Genomic DNA, 22,182 nt, shown 5'->3' on the forward strand with positions numbered 1-22,182 from the left:
GTCTAAATGTTGGTCTGTGATAACCGTATCCTATACTGGTATTGTAAATAAACTGAATAATTGCATTATTGCACTAAGGATTCTGAATTGTCTGATACTGGAGGATATCTAGTAGGGTGACACCATGAGTTACTGCATAAAGTGATCCCCACCTGCCTCCACAACTTCAACTCACTACTGAGATGTCTGCTGCCCTCCCCTCAGACCTGTGCACAGGGTGTTCCAAAACATCCTTGTGCTTGCTCAGAGGCAGCAGCTTCAGAGTGAGGCACTCTCCAGGTCATTGGCAAAATATACCAAGTTTATGCATTTACAGCTGATTGCCATGATATACCTAGTTTATGCATTTATAACTGATTGCTATGATATACCAAGTTTATGCATTTAAAGTAGGGATGTGCATTGGGCAAAAAATTTGGTTTAGTTCGGCACTTCCGAAATTAGGGATTTCGGCACTATGGTTCAGTTCAGCACTTCCGAAATTCTGGAATTCAGGAACTCGGGTTAGGGTTAGGGTTGGGGTTAGGCAAGGGGTAGGGTTAGGGTTAGAATCCTGTCAGCATTCCCTTAATTTTCCCTCCCTCTCCTGTTTTACCACTTTTCAGAAATCCAAAGCAATTCGACACTTCCATGTAACATATTCAGCCTCACCTTGCGGCATTTGCGCACAGCGGCCATGCGTCTGTGTTTCTGACTTCTGCAACATCCTAATTGATGCCGGCCGCTGCAGATCCACGCCAAATTATAGCCCCACTTCAGTCCACATTGATGACGACAGTGGCGTGCGCGTGACATAACCGCGTGCGCACGTTCTGGGGTCAAAGGCCAATTTTTTGGCCAGAGTTAAAATAGGCTTATTTAAACTCCTTATGCCTTTTCATCATTGCCCTGTCGTGGTTTCCCTAGTGGTTGTCCGAGAATGTGTTTTTGAGCATTTACTTCTGGTTATTGACTTTGGCTTCGTATTGACTTCCCTGTATTCTGGTATCCCTGACTTCTGGCTTTCCCCAATCGTTGTATCTCTTTCTGTATCCCTGACCTCGGCTAGTATTCTGACTATTCTCTGGTACATTCAGTCCGGCCATTCTAAGGCCCGGTAAGACGTCACCTTTAAGTCCTAGGTGTGACACAATTCTACGTGCTGGATCAACTAGTAATCCTGGCATTCCAGAAATTCGTCACTTCGGCAGTTCGTTTCGGCACTTCCGAAATTCGTCACTTCGGCAATTCGGGACCTCTGCAATTCGGTTCAGTTTGGCACTTTGAAATTCGACAATCCTGACATTTGGAAACATCCGAATGTCCGAATTGCCTTAATTCGTCAGAATTTAAATTCGGAACAAATTAAATTGCACATGTCTAATTAAAAGCGTGGAGGCCTGATATACCAGATGGCACTGGCAAACTGTTTGTGAACAAAGATGGCACTGGCTTGTTGTTTGGGTGTAAATATGACACTGATAAGCTGGCACTGTAAGGTTGTTTTGGGACAAAGATGGTATTGGAAAGCATTTTGATGGCAAAGTTTACATTGTAAACTGTTTGAGGATAGAAATGAAAAGGTGGAACTTAAAAAGAAAGAGGTGGGGTTTACAGAAGGGTTGGGTCTTAAAAGGAAGAGGTGTGGCCTTGACCAGAAGGGGTGGGAGACATTAAGATCAAGGGGGGTGCATAGGGCAGCACAAAACCAAAATACACCGCTGGATTACAGGCAGAGTAATTTTTATGTCTGAGGTATTTCTTTTTTTTTTTATCCCCAGAGTTTTTTGCTCCAGTTTTTCCACAATATTTTTCACCAATTTCAAAGAATTGACCATTTCTGTATAATCTGCAACAGGTTTAAGTAAATCTTGAATCTTGTAAATTCAGTTTTCTTTGTTGGATGATAAAAGGATTCAAGGGCCGAATTCCAGATTTCCATGAATTCGGAGTCGTCCCTATCGAAAGTGGGAGATTTAAAAATCGTAGTCCTCTAGGAGTTAAATTCTTTTCTGTGTGTAGGCGCTACCAAATTAATAACACACAGGTGTAGTAAAAGTTTATCCCCCAACACTTGAAAGATAAATAGTATAATAAATAGAAATACTACACCAAATGCAAAACAAGTTCTATGAACGGAACACTCTATAAAACAAAAATACAATACATAGTGCAAACAGTATAGGACATGAGCCCCTATATAGGATATAACTCACAGCATATAGAGCCGTCTTAGGCTCTATATAGAGGGCTCCAGGGTGCCTAAACAGGCTAAAACAATATCCTTGCAGGAAACACAGTTAAAATATAACATACATTTTATTTAAAGTGCTAGATACAAAAGGGACAAATTAGCAGTGATATAGAAAAAAATGCCATATAGTGAAATAGACACAGCATGACAATTCCACAAGAGTCCCAAAAGAAAGTCAGCAGATGCGTTTAAACTCCTACTGGAGTTTCCTCAGTGCTGTAATGCTCTTTCCGTAGTCCAAATAAATACCCTTTCAAACAGTCTTCAAATCGGCCCAGCTGTACCACTTCCTTTTTCCGGCGCGGCGAGTGTGCGTCATAATGCCGCGCCTGTCACATGACTCGGTCACGGCCGCAGCCGTGTCACCTCCGGGTTCCGATTGGTCATAGAAGGGCAAGATTCCTCTATATTTTTTATTTTTAGTATTCCTTTAAATTAAATATTTTAGCTTCATAATACTGGGACGGCTCTACAGGGAGTGCAGAATTATTAGGCAAATTAGTATTTTGACCACATCATCCTCTTTATGCATGTTGTCTTACTCCAAGCTGTATAGGCTCGAAAGCCTACTACCAATTAAGCATATTAGGTGATGTGCATCTCTGTAATGAGAAGGGGTGTGGTCTAATGACATCAACACCCTATATCAGGTGTGCATAATTATTAGGCAACTTCCTTTCCTTTGGCAAAATGGGTCAAAAGAAGGACTTGACAGGCTCAGAAAAGTCAAAAATAGTGAGATATCTTGCAGAGGGATGCAGCACTCTTAAAATTGCAAAGCTTCTGAAGCGTGATCATCGAACAATCAAGCGTTTCATTCAAAATAGTCAACAGGGTCGCAAGAAGCGTGTGGAAAAACCAAGGCGCAAAATAACTTCCCATGAACTGAGAAAAGTCAAGCGTGCAGCTGCCAAGATGCCACTTGCCACCAGTTTGGCCATATTTCAGAGCTGCAACATCACTGGAGTGCCCAAAAGCACAAGGTGTGCAATACTCAGAGACATGGCCAAGGTAAGAGGCTGAAAGACGACCACCACTGAACAAGACACACAAGCTGAAACGTCAAGACTGGGCCAAGAAATATCTCAAGACTGATTTTTCTAAGGTTTTATGGACTGATGAAATGAGAGTGAGTCTTGATGGGCCAGATGGATGGGCCCGTGGCTGGATTGGTAAAGGGCAGAGAGCTCCAGTCCGACTCAGACGCCAGCAAGGTGGAGGTGGAGTACTGGTTTGGGCTGGTATCATCAAAGATGAGCTTGTGGGGCCTTTTCGGGTTGAGGATGGAGTCAAGCTCAACTCCCAGTCCTACTGCCAGTTTCTGGAAGACACCTTCTTCAAGCAGTGGTACAGGAAGAAGTCTGCATCCTTCAAGAAAAAATGATTTTCATGCAGGACAATGCTCCATCACACGCGTCCAGGTACTCCACAGCGTGGCTGGCAAGAAAGGGTATAAAAGAAGAAAATCTAATGACATGGCTTCCTTGTTCACCTAATCCGAACCCCATTGAGAGCCTGTGGTCCATCATCAAATGTAAGATTTACAAGGAGGGAAAACAGTACACCTCTCTGAACAGTGTCTGGGAGGCTGTGGTTGCTTCTGCACGCAATGTTGATGGTGAACAGATCAAAACACTGACAGAATCCATGGATGACAGGCTTTTGAGTGTCCTTGCAAAGAAAGGTGGCTATATTGGTCACTGATTTGTTTTTGTTTTGTTTTTGAATGTCAGAAATGTATATTTGTGAATGTTGAGATGTTATATTGGTTTCACTGGTAAAAATAAATAATTGAAATGGGTATATATTTGTTTTTTGTTAAGTTGCCTAATAATTATGCACAGTAATAGTCACCTGCACACACAGATATCCCCCTAAAATAGCTAAAACTAAAAACAAACTAAAAACTACTTCCCAAAATATTCAGCTTTGATATTAATGAGTTTTTTGGGTTCATTGAGAACATGGTTGTTGTTCAATAATAAAATTAATCCTCAAAAATACAACTTGCCTAATAATTCTGCACTCCCTGTATATCCTGTGAGTTATATCCTATATAGGGGCTTATTTCTCATGTCCTATACTGTTTGCACTATATATTGTATTTTTGTTTTATAGAGTGTTCCTGTCATAGAAATTCTATATTGTTCTGCATTTGGTGTAATATTTCTATTTATTACACTATTTATCTTTCAAGTGTTGGGGGATACACTTTTACTACACCTGTGTGTTCTTCATTTGGTAGTGCCTACACACCGTTGTACTTTTTTAAATCCTGGAACTTGTAGGGATAATAGGAGGGAGTAAGCATGCCGAACTGTTAATGTATAAAATATTACCATCTCTCTACAACACCTGGTCTATGGAAGAACCTGCGAGAAGACTGACATCAGAAGGATCTTCCAACAAGCGTGCAAAATGTATCTATAAAATAAGAAGATTCCTACAATGCCAACCTACAGTGTTTGAAGGTAGCCTTTGTTACAGTAATGGGATATATCTTTATTAAAAATGCAATAGTTACAGGTTCACTTTAAAACAACCACAAACAAAAACACAAATCTACAGCTTTTTAACTTTTGTTTCAATTTGTTCACTTTATGAGCCATTACCCCTCGATATGAAAAGAGAGATTATAAGAATTATATTTACTTAGCTCCAGGCAAGTTATACAATGTGATATTAATAAGAATGTAAGAAATACTGTGTCATATTTAGATACTGTGAAACTTATGTATAAAATGTTTAGAGTGTGACAAACCTGTTGTATTTTGAACCTTTGCATGAAAGGTATAAACTGAAAAATAAAGCCAGGAAGGCAGAGCACGAAATATATGAGGTCGTGAACGATGAGTGATCCCCATGTAGCTATCTGAAACTTGGTGTAGTTGTCTAGCATATAAGTCCAAGCATATCTGAAAGGCCGTTGCAGAGGGTTTTCAGGTAGAAATGAGTCTATGTATTCAATAGCCAGGTAAGCTGAATTGAGAATGCTGTCATTGGCTGCCATTTTGTCCTCAGACTTCAGGATATCCTATGCAAAAACAGGAAAAATATTTTCAATATGTTTTGTCCATAGTTAGGGAATGTGATTAACAAATCTACAATAAAATCTCACTTATTCAATTAGCCTTTTGAGCACTATTCTGACACTAATATAGAGGTATTAAAAAAAAAAAAAAAGAAGAAACAAAAAAGTAAATATATATATATACATACAGTTTTCTGTATCTTGTGTGTTTATATATGATATGTATTAAGGCCTTTTGGCCTGTAATTGTGGGAGGGGCGTATGACACACCTCTTCCCTACTTAAGGGACACCCCTTACCTGGCTCCATATTGTTCGAGGTCAGCGCTGCATCATTTCCACTTCCGGGTCATCCAGACGCCATTTTACCTGATTACTCCATGAGGTTTTTTAAGCAGAGCTGTGTCAGGAATCCAGCCACAGGCTTTTCCGGCCTACCACCTTCTTTCTTCAATCCATCGCCGTGGATGGTGTCCAAGTGACTCACAAACTGTAAGTCAACCTACCCGTTATGCCAGGCATCAGTCCCACGGCACCATGCACGGGTCAGGTCCTCACTTTACGGCTGCATTTTGTCTAAGTCTGTTCTAAAACCATTGCATGTTCATGCATATCATTCGTTTAAACCCCCTACCGGTCTTTGGGTGTACTACAGGCTTCTTAGACATTATCGCATTTCATGTACAAACCAACGAACCACTGCATTTTCGCCTACACACTGACCCCTACCGGTCATTCAGTCTACTACAGGCTTCTCAGACATTATTGCATTTCATGTACAAACCATCGAACCACTGCATTTTCGCCTACACACTGACCCCTACCGGTCATTCGGTGTACTACAGGCTTCTCAGACATTATTGCATTTCATGTACAAACCAACGAACCACTGCATTTTCGCCTACACACTGACCCCTACCGGTCATTCGGTGTACTACAGGCTTCTCAGACATTATTGCATTTCATGTACAAACCATCGAACCACTGCATTTTCGCCTACACACTGACCCCTACCGGTCATTCAGTGTACTACAGGCTTCTCAGACATTATTGCATTTCATGTAAAAAAACAACCTTGCTTCATTTAAACGATTGTCATTTCAGTTTGTGTTTTCTGGTCTGCACTTATTCATAGTATATTCTATGCACGATTGCTGTTCGCATTAAAATGCATACGGTTAAGCTATTCATGCTAACTTCTGTTTCCCTTCATACTAAGATTCGGTTATTCTGCTATGTATTCACATAGATCTTTTTCGTGAGTTACATTTCATCATTTCATGTATTTACATTTGGTTAAAAAGTTGCTTGGTTAAATAGACAGACCATTTTCATGCTATTTTTAAGGTATCACTTATTACATCAAGGGTATGAAACCAGCTAACATTTCTGTATAGACATTGGACTCCCACGCTTACTGGAGTTTTTTTTTTATAATTATCCATTTCATTAATATTAAATCAGCCTACGTTACAGGCCTCATTTCTTTGTTGTTAACCATGACACAAGGATTTAATTCCTTTTCATGCATACTCGGGTTGAATCACACGTACTGATCCAACCAATCATACGTTTCCTGCACAGTTATCGGTTAAACTTTCAAATACTTATTTTACACGATCTTAGGTTATATATATATATATATATGGTTTTAATAATAAGTTATTTTATTTTACAATGCAGATATTACATGTATATTACTGTTATGGTTAGCCTACATTACGGCTCCTTTTTCTGTCATGCTCGTACGACATACCACGAGTTCAAGGACACGGTCCTATTTTCAAAGAGTATAATGGAGATATGATGTTATTACAACCATGTACATTACGATTACATGGCACTAACTATTCAGGCCATTTCTTATCATACTCATACGATATACCACGAGTATATAAGAACACGGTCCTACCTTCCACAGAGGGTTTCGGGTTGAATCACACGCATTGGTTCAACCACTCATACGTCACGTTACAACATTTTCTGCATAGATTGTCATTTCACATGGCATTTACAAACTCAGGCCTTTTCTTGACACACTCAGGCGACGTAACACGAGTATTCAAGAACACGGCATATACGTCTCACAAGACTTTCGGTTTTTGAATCACACGTTCTGGTTCATACATTCATACGTCACTTTACAGCAACATTTATGATTCTGCATATTGTCACTTCACATTAAAAAGTCCCTTGCATTCCCAGATCAGTTTAGTGACATGCATATCATCTGATCACCTTCCATATATACACATTACACGGCCAATCCCCTGCTGCCAGGTATCGGACTCAGCGTAACGCTTGTCACCAAGCATGGGCAGTCATGTCACTATCATACTCATAGATTTTACACCTCCCACACATACTGCTAGAAGCCTAATCCCAGCCTATACAGATTACACAGGTCTCACAGGATCCATTCTCACTCGATCCCTTTTTAGGTTTATCCAGGTTTTCATACCTGTCGAATCTCAAAACTTCATACATACTACCAGGTACGTAAGCCTGCTCACGTTGTAGTTCACATACGTTTCATTCTTCTAGGCCATAGAGTACAGGCAAGTTAGGGGTATAGGCCCAAATAGGTACCTCCCTTCTTGGCATTTCTGCCTATCGTTTAATGGTCTGCGAGGCCAACACCCCGCCTCAACGTTTCGGAGGCAAACGCCATCGGGCCACACGTGAGTTAGCCGCCTCGCATATTATAGAGAGGGCCTCACCTGTCACTCCCTCCCCCTGTTTTCTTTTACTATCACCTAGAGGCCTACGATTCCTGCCACTACGACGGGTGGCCTCAATAACCCCTCGCGCCAACTCATAGGCAGAGCCTCTCATAGCCACTTGGCAACTAGCAGGGCCTCACCTGTCACAAACAAGATTAATTATTCGCCTTTCAGGCCTAGTTAGCCTGCCAGTATCACCCCTGGGGAATCGGTCACTACACCCCTTACCATGGCTGGGTCGGCCGCTGCGACCCCTCCAGCACTGGTTGAGTTGCAATCACTTTCTCCAGCCATCTGTTTCAGGGCACATGCTAAATCTGTGTCCAAATAAAATGTATCCCAAAACTATACTTAACATCAATAAACATTTCTGTACTTACGACATTACTGCCACATCATCCATCTAGACATTTGGTGGAATTCATTATCTCGGGTCTATCAGAAGGATTCACACAGGCCTCATACACATGCCTTCCGGAATCCTGGAATGTCCTAATTTGCAATCCGCACAACAAACCCTACAGCGGTGGAGGCACTCATAGCCAGGAAGTGGCAGAGGACTTCCTATGGGGGCCCTTCCAGTCCCCTCCGTTCACCACATGGCGGACAAACCCCATCGGTATTGTCACGGGGAAATCTTCTCACAAACAGAGAATTATCATTGATCTATCAACACCTCACACCTCTGCCACTCCTAGTCTGAACTCCCTCATACCCTCTGAGGAATTTTCACTGCAATATTCCACCATAGATCACGCCATTACGGCTATCATGCAGGCAGGGGCCGGAGCATGGCTCAGTAAGACTGATATCACAATGCTTTCAAGTTACTGCCTATCCACCCTACACTGTGTCACCTGCATGGTATCAAGTGGGCAGGGAACTACTATTTTGCTCACGTTTAACATTTAGGTTCCAAAGTAGTCCGGCCATTTTCGACGTATTCGCCGAAACCCTATGCTGGTTTTATTAAATATAGCCAGATGCCCTACAGTTATACATTATCTGGATGATTTCTTACTGGTCGAGGAGAATATTTCCCCTCCCAGTAGCCTAAAATAAACCATCAGTCTATTCGAACAGGTGGGTGTCCCAGTCTCCTCCACCAAGACTGAAGGACCAGATACCTTCATCACATTCCTGGGTATCATACTAGACTCAGCCACCATGCAAGCTAGCCTGCCACGCCCAAGGTAGAAAACATTCTGATCAACATAATCTCTACATACAACTCGGTACTTGCAACCGCAAGAATTACAGTCTCTGCTTGGGTCACTGAATTTTGCCATTCGCATCATACCTCAAGGCCGGGCTTTCATCTCACAACTCCTTTACATGTTTCCCACTTTTAGACATGATGGACACAGGTCACCCCTGGATACCCAAGCCACGGCAGGCATAATTATGTGGAGAAAATTTTTAACCACCTTGAATGGTAAAAGCATGTTCCTTCCAAAATTGTCTGACTCCTCACCTACCATTTGGTCAGACGCGGTGTCTACCACAGGTTTTACAGCATTTTTTCAGGAACGAATGGCTTTGGGGCAGCTGGCCTTCAGAAGTTCAGGACCTGGAGGGTTTTTCCACTACCTCAGCTCTGTTTGAGATATATCCCATCATGACGGTTGCCGTGGCATGGGTGCATTTATGGGCAGGTTCGTCTGTACATTGCTACTCAGACAACCAAGTAACTTGTCACATTATAAACAAGGCCGATCCAAATCACTGACTATTATGAGATTCTTGAGGAAACTCACTTGGCTGGCTGCATGTCATAATTTTCTCTTGTTTTGTATTCATGTTCCAGGTGTATGTAACACTGCTGCTGACAATTTGTCTCGCTTTAATTTCCAGGCTTTTCGTCAAATACTCCCGTCAGCCGCACTCACAGCCATGAACACCCCACTATTCCACCATCTAGTAATGGACTAGATGCTATTATGCAACATAGCAGAACATTGTCCCAATTAGCACTGTCTACTAATACCCGGGAAACTTACGATAGAGCTTTCATTTGATTTAAAGATTCCTTTCTGAACACAACATCTTCCAACCTTTCATCGTGACATCCTGGTTGGGCTTTGCTTCTTTTTGCCACCTCAAACTCAAACTATCAAACAACACAATCAAACCATATCTGACAGGCATCCAACATCACATGCTAACTTTACAACCAGACAAATCAAGTGTCCTCCTACCAATTAAGAACACCCTTAGGGGTATTCAGAGATCCGAACCCCCACGTACGGCCCAGAGGCTACCCATAGATTTCCATATTTTTAAAGACTTATACAATTCACTAGATTTAAACCCTTTGCCAACAACACAAACCTCATCGTTAAAACCGCCATATACGTAGCCTTGTTTATGGTTTCTTGAGACCAAGAGAATTTACCGCCATCAGCACAACACAGTCCACTCACATCCTACTTCATTCACACTTAACAAAACACATGGACTATTATATCTTGACTCTGCCTCACTCCAAAACCAGTCAACATGCACTTTCAGGAGAGGTTAAGTACTATCCTACTCACAACAGGTGGAGCCCCGTCAAACTACTGGACTCATATACCCAGCATAACAACGAACCACCATCTCAACCACTTTCAGTCTACAAGGTTCGGTACTCACTACCACCACCTTTATGACACACGTCAGGTCTTTACTTGCACAGCTGGGCCTCAAATCAGCTAACTATTCGGGCCACTCCTTCCGCATAGGAGCGGCCTCCACAGCATCCAGTGCAAACATTCCAGTTCATGTTATCAAGTCACTAGGGCGCTGGAAATCATCGGCTTACTCTAGATACATACCTAACCCGGTACAAGAAGTAAGAAATGCCTTTCAAGACATGTCTGGTTAAAGTATGTATATTGCTGGTATGTAATAAATTTGATTTTCTACTTTTGCCCTCTTTATTTACAGGCCTACCTCATCGTCGGTTCCGGCACACCACAACCGACTTGCTCTTTTAATACCATCCTACACTTATCAGTGTTTGTATCTTCTGTACTATCATGAGCCCTTAACACAAGTATTAAGGCCTTTTGGCCTGTAATTGTGGGAGGGGCGTATGACACACCTCTTCCCTACTTAAGGGACACCCCTTACCTGGCTCCATATCGTTCGAGGTCAGCGCTGCATCACCCTCCCACCCACTCCTCATTATTAACTCCTTTTCTCTTTACATTTCTTCTTGGTGGGCCCTCTTTATTTACAGGCCTACCTCATCGTCGGTTCCGGCACACCACAACCGACTTGCTCTTTTAATACCATCCTACACTTATCAGTGTTTGTATCTTCTGTACTATCATGAGCCCTTAACACAAATATACACATACACAGGAATTATGCAGTATACAATGTTATTATTTAAATTGTATTTTCCCATCTCTTAATTTTTACAAATAGTTTTTTATGTCTCCACAACTTGCTGTATAGTAATAATATAGATACAAAGTACAATGACCAGGACACTAAGGAGCTCCTATACCTTACATAACAACTGTAATATAGAAAGAGTACCGTATATAAAAAACAGAACACTAAGAATCTCTTACACTCCATATAATAACTGTAACACATACAATATATATACAGTAAGGAGCGCTTACATCCAATTCATGACTGTAGTACAGATACAATGCCATATAACTATTATTCACATAATGTATACAGAATACTTTGGAGTCCTTGGACTCCATACAATGACTGTAATATAGATAGAATGACTATGAAATAGAACTTTAATATTCATACAATGTATACAGAGTACTAATGACTGTGATATAGATATGACATATATATTACATATGTAATATTCACACAGGGTATACAGAATACAACATTCCATATAATATATATATATATATATATATATATATATATATATAATGACTGCAGTATAGATATGATATATATATATAATATTCACACTCTCCATATAATAATGTGATATGGATATAATGAGATATATATAATATTCACACACTCCATATAATAATGTGATATAGATATAATGATATATATATATATATATATATAATATTCACACACTCCATATAATAATGTGATATAGATATAATGATATGTAATATATAATATTCACACACCCCATATAATAATGTGATATAGATATAATGATATGTAATATATCATATTTATTCTCTCTCCATATAATAAAGTGATATTGTTATGGACGTAAAAATGGTTTTAGTAAAATGTCTATTTACTCTGTATATCTGTATTCAATATTTACTCAAAATGGCTGCTAGAGCAACCCCTCCCTTCGACTAACTACCTCGTGTAACAAGATGGCTTCTGTATCTGGAGTAAAATCCCGGGAAGATGGTGACATCACGCCTTGTAGGATGTGCGTTAGATAAAACACTTAACACCTAACCAATTAAAGATGTATTCTTACTGTTATCTAAATTTTTGCATTTAATGTATTCTTGTCTTTATAAGGGTCTGCCCGCCCCCCTAAGTAAACATTCCGACGTTTTTCATCAACCTGAAACCTGTGTCTCAGTGTGATTTACTTCAGAGCGTGCACGCTTTATATTTCAATCAATTTGGACAGGGGGCAGATATTCAGATAATCAAACACTTGGTTTGATCCACAACAGTTGGCGCCCAACGTGGGGCTCCGTGGCTGTGTCCCGACGGTCAGCCGTCCTTGAGGACACCGGAGAGCAGACCTCCAGAGATGGGACAGAGCTTGATCAACTCTGCATATACGGTAATGATTGCATCAGCACCTTGCCTATATCTCCTGTCCCTGTGATTGGCATGGCTCCGTGTCTACGCCGGCTGCCGGAGGGCACCAAAGACAGGTAGATATCTTGCCTGGAGTCTCTTTATAAAGAACCTGTATATTGATTATCTGCTTCCTGGGTGTGAATGTATTTTGCCTAGGGGATAAAGAGTCTAGTGAGATTTATTGATTTTTTTATTGTTGCTTTACTGTCCAGGTGAGACAGGGAACGCCTTTTGAGTGTTAGCTGTACTGTCCAGGCGAGACAGGGACCGCATTTTTTATTGCTGCCTTACTGTCCAGGCGAGACAGGGAACGCCTTTTGAGTGCTTTACTGTCCAGGCGAGACAGGGACCGCATTTTTATTCAGGGCCGCCCTAGGAAAAAGTAATTTACCCCCCCTTTCCATTTATCCCACCACCCTCCATGTCAATTTATTACCCCCCTTTCCATTTATTGCCCCCCTCCCTGTCAATTTATTACCCCCCCTTTCCATTGATTGCCCCCCTCCCTTCCATTTACCCCCCCCCCTCCCCTCCCTTTCCATTTATCCCTCCCCCACCTCTGTTGTAGCGTGGCCGAGCTCTGTATGGTGCACGGGTACAGGGAGCTTTTGTTTCCTGTACCCGGCCGGACCACTCAGTGTGCACTTCCTGTTAGTGCATATTTTATTGTTGTATTGCTGTCCAGCAGTGACAGGGTTATGCAGATTTTATTGTTGGCTGTAGTGTGGTGGTTGCTCAGTTGGGATTTCATTATTTGTAACTTGATTGCGTGTGTGTGCGTGACTTGGTTTCTCCTTGATTCGTGTGTGTGTGCATGTGTCTTTGTTTGTTATTCTTGAAAGTTATTCCTCATTGGTATTCTCACTTTCTCTTTCCCTACCTACCTCTTTTTCTCCTGTATCCTTTGTCCGGAGGAGTGTTAGCCACGCACTGCTCGCCTCGCTCCAATCCGTGGCCACCTCGGGTGGGCGGACCCAGTGACTAGTCTACGTTTCGGGAAGACGCACCCAGATTAACCATCTTGTGGCAGTCGAGCACTGTAGACGTTTCTTCTCCCTGTTTATCTCTATCAAGTGACGACTTGTTTAGCACAGATTTTAAACATGATTGAATAAAACATTTGGATTTTAATAAGACCGGTGAGCAGCTATTATTTGGCATTCTATATATATATATATATATATATATATATATATATATATATATATATATATATATATATAGCCCTCTAAGGGCTGTTTGGCTTGTGATATTGTGAAAGAACATGAGGGTGAAGAGGCTATGAGTAAGGTGAAGAAGATCGCTAAGATATGTGGCATTACTATGTCTTCCAGCGGACGGTTACAACCGGAGAGCTGGCGTAAATTACTGAAAGACAAGGAAGGGTTGTTGCAGGACAATAACCTCACTAAGGCAGCAGAGGCTTGGTACCGAATGGCCAGAATAAAGCAGGAGAGATGGATAGAGGAAGAGCTAGATTTGGAGGGACAGAAAGTGTTTGTGTATCATGCAAATGTTTGCAATATTAAAAATTATGAAAGTGCATCTCAGCCACCGCCCTATGATGGCGCCTGGCACAAAGGGAAAGGGGCCGGTCCAGCCACTGTGGCCCCCACCCCTGTAACAATAATCACTGACACCACCCCTTTATGCCCTGTTCTGAGAGCGGACGGCTCCTTCTTTTCCCCGGCCCCAACCATGCCTTCCCTGTCCACCCCAGTCACGCCTCCCCTTCCTGTCTACACAATGACTGCATCAGTCCCACTTATCCCGCCGGATCCCGTCACTTCTACCCCTACCTTGCCCTTACTCCCAGCTCCCACCTCTCTAGTCTTTGCCCAGCCCCTACCTCCCATCCCCGTCATTTCCACCCCTGTCCTGCCTCCGCCCCTTGCTCCTGTCACTTCCGCCCCTGTCCTGCCTCTGCCCCTTGCCCCCGCCACTTCCGCCCCTACCCTGCCGTCACTCCCAGCTTCCGCCCTGCCTGCCTCTGTCATGGTTGCCACTTCCCCTCCCGTCACCCCCATGGTCGTTTCCTCTCCCTTCCCTGTTTCCGCTTCCGTCTCCGCCCCCATCATGGCCGCCCCAGTGAGCCCATTCTCATTATGCCTGCCACTGTCAGCGACCCTTTTGTGTCCTTGTTGGATCCGCCCGCGCTCACTCCTCAAGTAGCCCAACTACTACTACCTCCTCCCCGACACACTCTCTCCTTGCACGGCACTAGCGGAGCGGCACAGGCCCCTGACTGCTTTGATAACGCCAGCTCCCATGGCTACCAGCTCCCTCCTGACAATGGTAGCCTCTTCGGGGCTAACCTTCCACAGCCCCCTACTGTGCACCATACTGGTCCCCATGATGAACCCCCTGGGGCTCACTTCTGTACAGATGGAGCCCCCTTAATGTATGACTCATTTAAGCCGTCCCAGTCCTCAGTCCTGGTGGCATCTCTTCCTGACCCAGAGGAACAGCCCATGCCCTTCTACCGAAGGATTGCTCAAATCCGAAAGACCTATTCCGCTGCATGGCGTGACCTGTTTAGTCTCTGTGAAATTAAGGTAGGGAACACCTATTGGCCAATCATGGAAAAGAGCTTCTCTAGTGCCCGACTCACGAGTGAGACTGATTTTCCCTCAGGTGTTGAATTTTGTGCTCAATTTTGTGCTCAAGATACATTGGCTGATCAGGCCACATGTATTAAAGGGACACTCCAGGCACCCAGACCACTTCTGCTCAATGGAGTGGTCTGGGTGCCAACTCCCACTACTCTTAACCCTGCAACTGTAATTATTGCAGTTTTTTATAAACTGCAATAATTACATTGCAGGCTTAACTTCACCTCTAGTGGCTGTCTACTAGACAGCCACTAGAGGGCACTTCCGCGTTTATAGCAAAGATTTTCATTGCTAGAGCGTCGCTGGACGTCCTCACGCTATGTGAGGACCTCCAGCGTCGCTCAATTCCCCATAGGAAAGCATTGAAAATCTTTTTCAATGCTTTCCTATGGGGAGACCTAATGGGAGACCTACACTGATTCAAGATATGCACTGGGCGTAGCACATGACTTTGGATTAATCTGGAAGACAAGAGGTTTTCTCACAGCAACTGGTACACCAGTCAAACATAACACAGCCATCAGGGAGCTCCCGAAAGAAGTGGCCATACTGAAGGTAAAGTCTCATGGAAGACTGAGTTTGGAGGAAGCATGTGGTAATTTTCTAGCTGACCAAGCTACCAAAGATGCTGCACGTGTACCAAGGGAAGTGGACAGAACAGTGTCCGCTGAACAAACCCCCATATTCACGATGCAAACTTTGCCTACAGATCTCAAGTTCCTGAAAGAGCGGCAAGCGGATGCTGATCCTGAGGAAAAACAGAGCTGGAAACAGAAAGGAGCAACCCTCCAAGATGGCCTGTACACCAATAACCTCAAGTACTGTTTACCTAAAACCATGTACCCAGCAGTGGTTCAGTAGACCCATGGAGCGGCACATCTGTCCAAGACCCTCATGAATTCTCTGATCAACAAATATTATGATGCCCCAGGCATTACCTCCCTGACGTGGATACACGCCAAATGAATTCAGAGCAAGAGATGAAGTTGCAGCAGGGTTTGAATCTATTCTCCCAATCATCACAGCCAATAAGAATTTGAATTGGATTAATTATATCTACTACAACCAACAACGTTTTGTTAATTACACCAGAGATACCCTTCAAGGATTGGCAGAGCAATTACAAGCCATCTCCCAGATGACCTTTTAAAATAGAATGGCCCTAGATATGATTTTGGACGAAAAAGGAGGAGTGTGTAAAATACTCCCTGACACGATGACATCTTGTACTTTTATCCCAGATAACACGGGCCGCAATGGGAAAGTAACGCTGGGAATAGAAAAGCTAGAGAGTCTCTCAGAAGAGTTGAAGAGAAATTCAGGAGTCACTAACTCATGGGATGCATGGTTTGGATGGTTAAGTGACTGGCAGAGAGTGCTGGTCCAAATAGGTATGGCCGTCTTAATCTTCATGCTCCTTTTCATTATTTTCTATGTCTGTTGTGTGTTGCCATGTATTCATAAGTACCTACAAAGAACAATTGACCAGACAATTGACCAATCTACCCCGACTTTCCTTCACCAAGAATTGGATGACGAGGACTGTGACAAGCCTTTTCCGCCCTACTCTCCTCTACAGTCCCTCCGCACCAACCACACAACTACTTCATTTTAGGGATATTAGGGATAGCGTCTGTCTCTACGGGCTAAGTCTGTAGCGGGGGAGGTAGTGGACAAGCCACTGCTTGTCCTATGCGCAGCACCAAAAGAGTTTGAGACCTGTAAGACAGATGTGCGCACTGGCGTACATATCGCGGTCGCCGGGGTCGCGGCTGCGACCGGGCCCTGGCCTCCAGGGGGCCCGGCCGCCCTGCAACCCGGTATGTACGCCAGTGTGGCCTCATTTTGCCAGCCTCTTCTCCTGGGGGGGCCAGGAACAGGCCACCTCAGGCCCCCCCGAGGCTGGCAGTGGCTTCACTTTGACGGTCCTGCAGGCAGCGAGGGAGCACTCTCCCCTGAACGTTTTCTGCCCAGCTCCCTCGAGCGCACCACACTGATGCCGGAGCCGGAAGATGACGTCATTCCGGCTCCTGCATCAGTAAATAGCGCGAGGGAGTTGGGCAGAGAGCACTCAGGGGAGAGTGCTCCCTCGCCGCCTGCAGGACCGGCCGCCGGGCAGCCCCACTGGACCCCAGGGAATCCCCTCAGTACTCCCAAAGGTAAGGAGGCTGGGGATTAAAAAAAAATATATATGAGTGTGTGTGTGTGTCAGTGAGTGTGTTACTGTGTGTGTGTCTGTGAGTGTTTTACTGTGTGTCTGTTAGTGTGTCTGCTAGCGAGTGTCAGTAAGTGTTTTAGTGAGTGTTACTGTGTGTGTGTCATTGTGTTAGTTTGTGTGTCCGTTATTGAGTGTGTGTCTGCTAGTGAGTGTCAGCGTGTGTGTGTTAGTTTGTGTGTGTTAGTTTGTGTGTGTCTGTTAGTGAGTGTGTGTTTGTCAGTGAGGGTGTATGTTTTGTAAGTGAGTGTGTATGTGTGTCTGTCAGTAAATGTGTGTGTCTGTTTGTGAGACTGTGTGTGTGTTTAAAACCCCTGCAGCACTTACCTTTCTCCAGCGCCGGGCTCCCTTGGCGCTGGGGATCTCTTCGCCCCGATCCGCCTCTCAGCTCTGAATGCGCATGCGCAGCAAGAGCTGCGCGCTCATTCAAACCGCCCATAGGAAAGCATTACTTAATGCGGCTGTCAGTGAGAAGCTACTAGACTAGAGGCTGGATTAACCCTCAGTGAAACATAGCAGTTTCTCTGAAACTGCTATGTTTTCAGCTGCAGGGTTAAAACTAGAGGGACCTGGCACCCAGACCACTTAATTGAGATGAAGTGATCTGAGTGCCTATAGTGGTCCTTTAACCCCTTAAGGACGGGTGACGGACGAGGTCCGTCATCCTGGGGATACCCTTAACGACGGGTGACGGACCTCGTCCGTCACGCGGTAAAATTAACCCCAGATCGCCGCAATCGCGGCGATCATGGGGTTAATGGTGCTCCGGTCTGCCTCTGTATTAGAGGCAGACCGGGAGCACCCGATAGTGCTGCCCCAGCACATGTGCCCGCTCTGACAGCATGTCAGAGCGAGCACATGTGCTCTGTATACTTACCTCCGCCTCCCTGCACTTCCGGGTTCACTGTGAAGTGCAGGGAGACGGATCAGTGCTGATCCTGCCCCCTGGTGTAAAAAAAACAAAGTACAATTAAAATCCCACCCCCCTTTACCCATTTTAATAAAAAAATGAACCCCTTCCCTGCCAATTGATCACTGACTACACTGATCAATTGGCAGGGATTACATTTTATTATGATCTGATTTATTTTTTTTTAACCCCTGAGGGTTAATTCTTTTTTTTTTTAACCCTCAAGGGGTTAAATAAATTTTATTCATTAATTTACATATTTTAAAATTATAAATTTAGCTAGCTGGGGAGACTGGAAGTTAGTGGGGAATTGGGGGATTTAGTGTTAGGCTAACTAGGGGTTAACGTTAAAAAAAAGTTTTAAAATAAGCTTTAAAAAGTTAAAAAATTAAGTTAAAAAAATGAACCCTTTACCCAGTCCAAATAAAAATTAACCCCTTCCCTGCCAGGCAATCACTGCCTACAGTGATCAAAATACAGATTAACTTTTATTTATTTTTTAACCCTCAGGGGTTAAATTTATTTAATTAACTAATTTAAATATTGTATAATTAAATATTTTGCTAGCTGGGGTGGGTGGGAGTTATGGAAAATGGGGAATTTACTGTTAGTGCTGCTTACTGCTAGTTAGGGGTTAACGGTAAAAAAAAAAAGCTTAGAAAAATGTTAAATCTGTAAAAAAAAAGTTTTACAAAAGTTTAGGAAACTTTAAAAAAATTAATAAACAAAACAAAAGTTTAAAAAGTAGTTTTAAAAAGTTTAAAAAGTTTTAAAAAGTTAAAAAATACATTTAATAACGCTTATTACCACTACACCTGGCACAAGCTAGCGGAAAATTGATCCCACAAAAGTGTCCCAAATGTGCCCCTCCGATGTCCACATATACCTGACAGAAGAAGAAAACAGGTATATGAGAATTTTTGTACTCAGCAGACATAGCTGAGCAACATATGAAGTATTATACAGTGGTAGTACACATAAGGTTTGCAAAATATACTGTGCAAACTCACTTTGTGTGTCAAAAAGGCAGAAAAAACGCTTATTACCACTACACCTGGTACAAGCTAGCGGAAAAATGATCCCACGCTAAGGTTCAAAATATGCCTTTTGAAATACCCTGGGATGTCTTCTTTAAGAAATGGTATGGCTTTATGGGGTATTTGGATTATATAGCCTGGTAAAATACTCTAAAATGGGACATGGGCACAGCGTCAAAATTTAAAGTTTGAAAAAAAAAATGGAATGGCTGTGTCCCAAACGTGCCCCTCCGATGTCCACATATACCTGGAAAAGGTACATACGGGGGTATTTTTGTACTCAGCTGACATAGCTGAGCAACATATGAAGTATTATACAGTCGTAGCACACATAAGGTTTGCAAAATATATTGTGCAAACTCACTTTGTGTGTCAAAAAGGCAGAAACAACGCTTATTACCACTACACCTGGTGCAAGCTATCGGAAAAATTATCTCACGCTAAGGTTCAAAATATGCCTTTTGAAATACCCTGGGGTGTCTACTTTAAGAAATTGTAGGCCTTTGTGGGGTAGTTTGAATTTAAAACCTGCGAAGATGCTTGGAAATTGCACATAGGCCCAGCGTCAAAATTCAAAGTTCTGTAAAAACTGATATGGCTTGGTCTCCTATATGGCACTGTAGCTTCACAAAATAGTGCCAAAGACATTCATTGGGGATGTCTTTTTACTCAGAAGACTTAGCTGAGCATAATTTGGAGGTTTTGAACTTAGTGGCACATATGAAATATACAAAATGCCCAGCAAAAATGCAATCCGTATGTAAAAAAATGCCCCAAATTATTTTTTACCACATACTTTGGCATATATTGGTGAAAAAATGGGGGCATGCTAAGGCACAATATGCACCTTATGATATACCCTGGAGTGTCTACTTTTACAAATGGTAGGCATTTGTGGGTTTTTTTGGAACAGTCAAACTGTTATAATACCCCAAATGGAAGCATAGGCTCATTAAATCCGTCTCTCAAAATTCTACTGTGAATACTGAAAAGGACAGGTGTCCTGCCCAAAACAGTTCCACGAATTCAGCGTGTGCGGTCGGTCAATTGGGAAAAAGACGAAAAACTGTCAAAATACCGAATATACCCTCCTGGCTCATAGTAGCGATTGTTCCCCTGGTCTGTACGCACATAACTACCGAATACCGCTCCTCTGGCTGTTCGGTAAGTGGGAGAAGCGGGTGTTCGGTAGTTCTCAGCGGTACTTTGTGCGGTCGAGTGTCCGATTTTAGTTCCAGACACTCGACGACCAAGTCCCGCTGACTCGCCTCGTGCGAACAAGATGGCCGCCGTTTTCTTTTCCACGTGGCGTTCGGCTATACGAACAGCGGCCACCCAGGGAACATTAGATTGACGGTGCTTTTGATCATAACAAGCTAGGAGGGAGGTCTGGGTTCGGTAGTTGCAAACTGCCGAACTAATAATCCATTGTAGGCAGGAAAACTGAAACAAAACACAAGAAACCAGAAGAAAAGGTCGGATAAAGTCCCTTTTTCTTCACACCTACTTTTACAAATGGTAGGCCTTTGTGGGGTTTTTTTGAACAGTCAAACTGTTATAATACCCCAAATGGAAGCATAGGCTCATTAAATCCGTCTCTCAAAATTCTACTGTGAATACTGAAAAGGACAAGTCTCCTATATGGCACTGTAGCTTCACAAAATAGTGCCAAAGACATACAATGGGGGTACCGTTGTACTCAGCAGAAGTAACTGAACACATAATAAAACTTTGTACAGGAATAGCACACACCAACTTTACAAAATACACATGAGAAGTTCTTTGTTATAAGTTTGTGTGCGAAAACCCCCAAAAAACAAAATTTTACTCCAATATTTAGCAGAGATTGGCGGTAAAATGGCTACGTAGAAAGTGTCCAAACAACCTTAGGTAAATAGCCTGTGGTGTCTACTTTATATAAATATATACTTTTGTGTGGCAATTTTGTTTTCTTTTATGGCTATTAAGCTTACAAGACAAACATACCAAATTCTAAAATAGCTCCACATTAAAAGTTTATTTTACTCCTTGTGCTTTGTGACCTGTAACTACGAAAAAAAACTTAAAATCCCAGACACATTATATATTCTGTAAATCAGAACAACTAAATTAATTTATTTGTAATTACTTTCCTTAACCTGCACTAATTGTGCACACATTATTATTGCAAAAACTGTAAAAAAAAACAACAAAATTTTTCATTTTTTTGCATTTTTCTGTATTTTTTAATAATAAATAAGCATTTATGTATATATATATATATATATATATATATATGTTACATCAAATTAAAGCCCTTTCTGTCCTTTAAAAAACGGTATATAATATGCGTCGGTGCAATAAATTAGTAAAATGCAAATTGCAGTTGAACACAAACAGCAAAAAATGCCGTTGTCATTAAGTGAAAGACAAGCTTCTGAAGCTCTGTCCTTAAGGGGTTAAGTGTATGTGTATCATGCACTGGCATGCACACCGCAGTCACAGGGGTCGCAGCCCTGAGACCAGGTGCCCACCGCCATGTGTAGCGGCCCCCGGCCTGCGCAGAGTAAGCGCCAGGGGGTGTGGGGGCCCACGGATCAATTTTCGCACCGGGGCCGTATGGATCGTGTGTACGCCACTGGATGTGCGGCAGCCTTTAGGGACAGATTCTGATTTTTT

At 42.7% G+C, this 22,182-nt stretch overlaps 1 protein-coding gene across 1 annotated transcript in view; it reads right to left on the reverse strand.

The window, feature by feature from the left end:
• LOC134614431 (methylsterol monooxygenase 1-like) overlaps positions 1-22,182 on the reverse strand; it is a 50,308-nt gene that overhangs the window by 26,702 nt on the left and 1,424 nt on the right. Inside the window, exon 2 of the mRNA XM_063458203.1 lies at positions 4,995-5,267. Coding sequence (XP_063314273.1) covers positions 4,995-5,243 — 249 coding nt within the window. The 5' untranslated portion in view covers positions 5,244-5,267. The remainder of the gene's footprint in view (positions 1-4,994; positions 5,268-22,182) is intronic.

Source organism: Pelobates fuscus, chromosome 6, assembly GCF_036172605.1.
Source record: "Pelobates fuscus isolate aPelFus1 chromosome 6, aPelFus1.pri, whole genome shotgun sequence".
In the NCBI taxonomy this organism is placed as follows: Eukaryota; Metazoa; Chordata; class Amphibia; order Anura; family Pelobatidae; genus Pelobates; species Pelobates fuscus.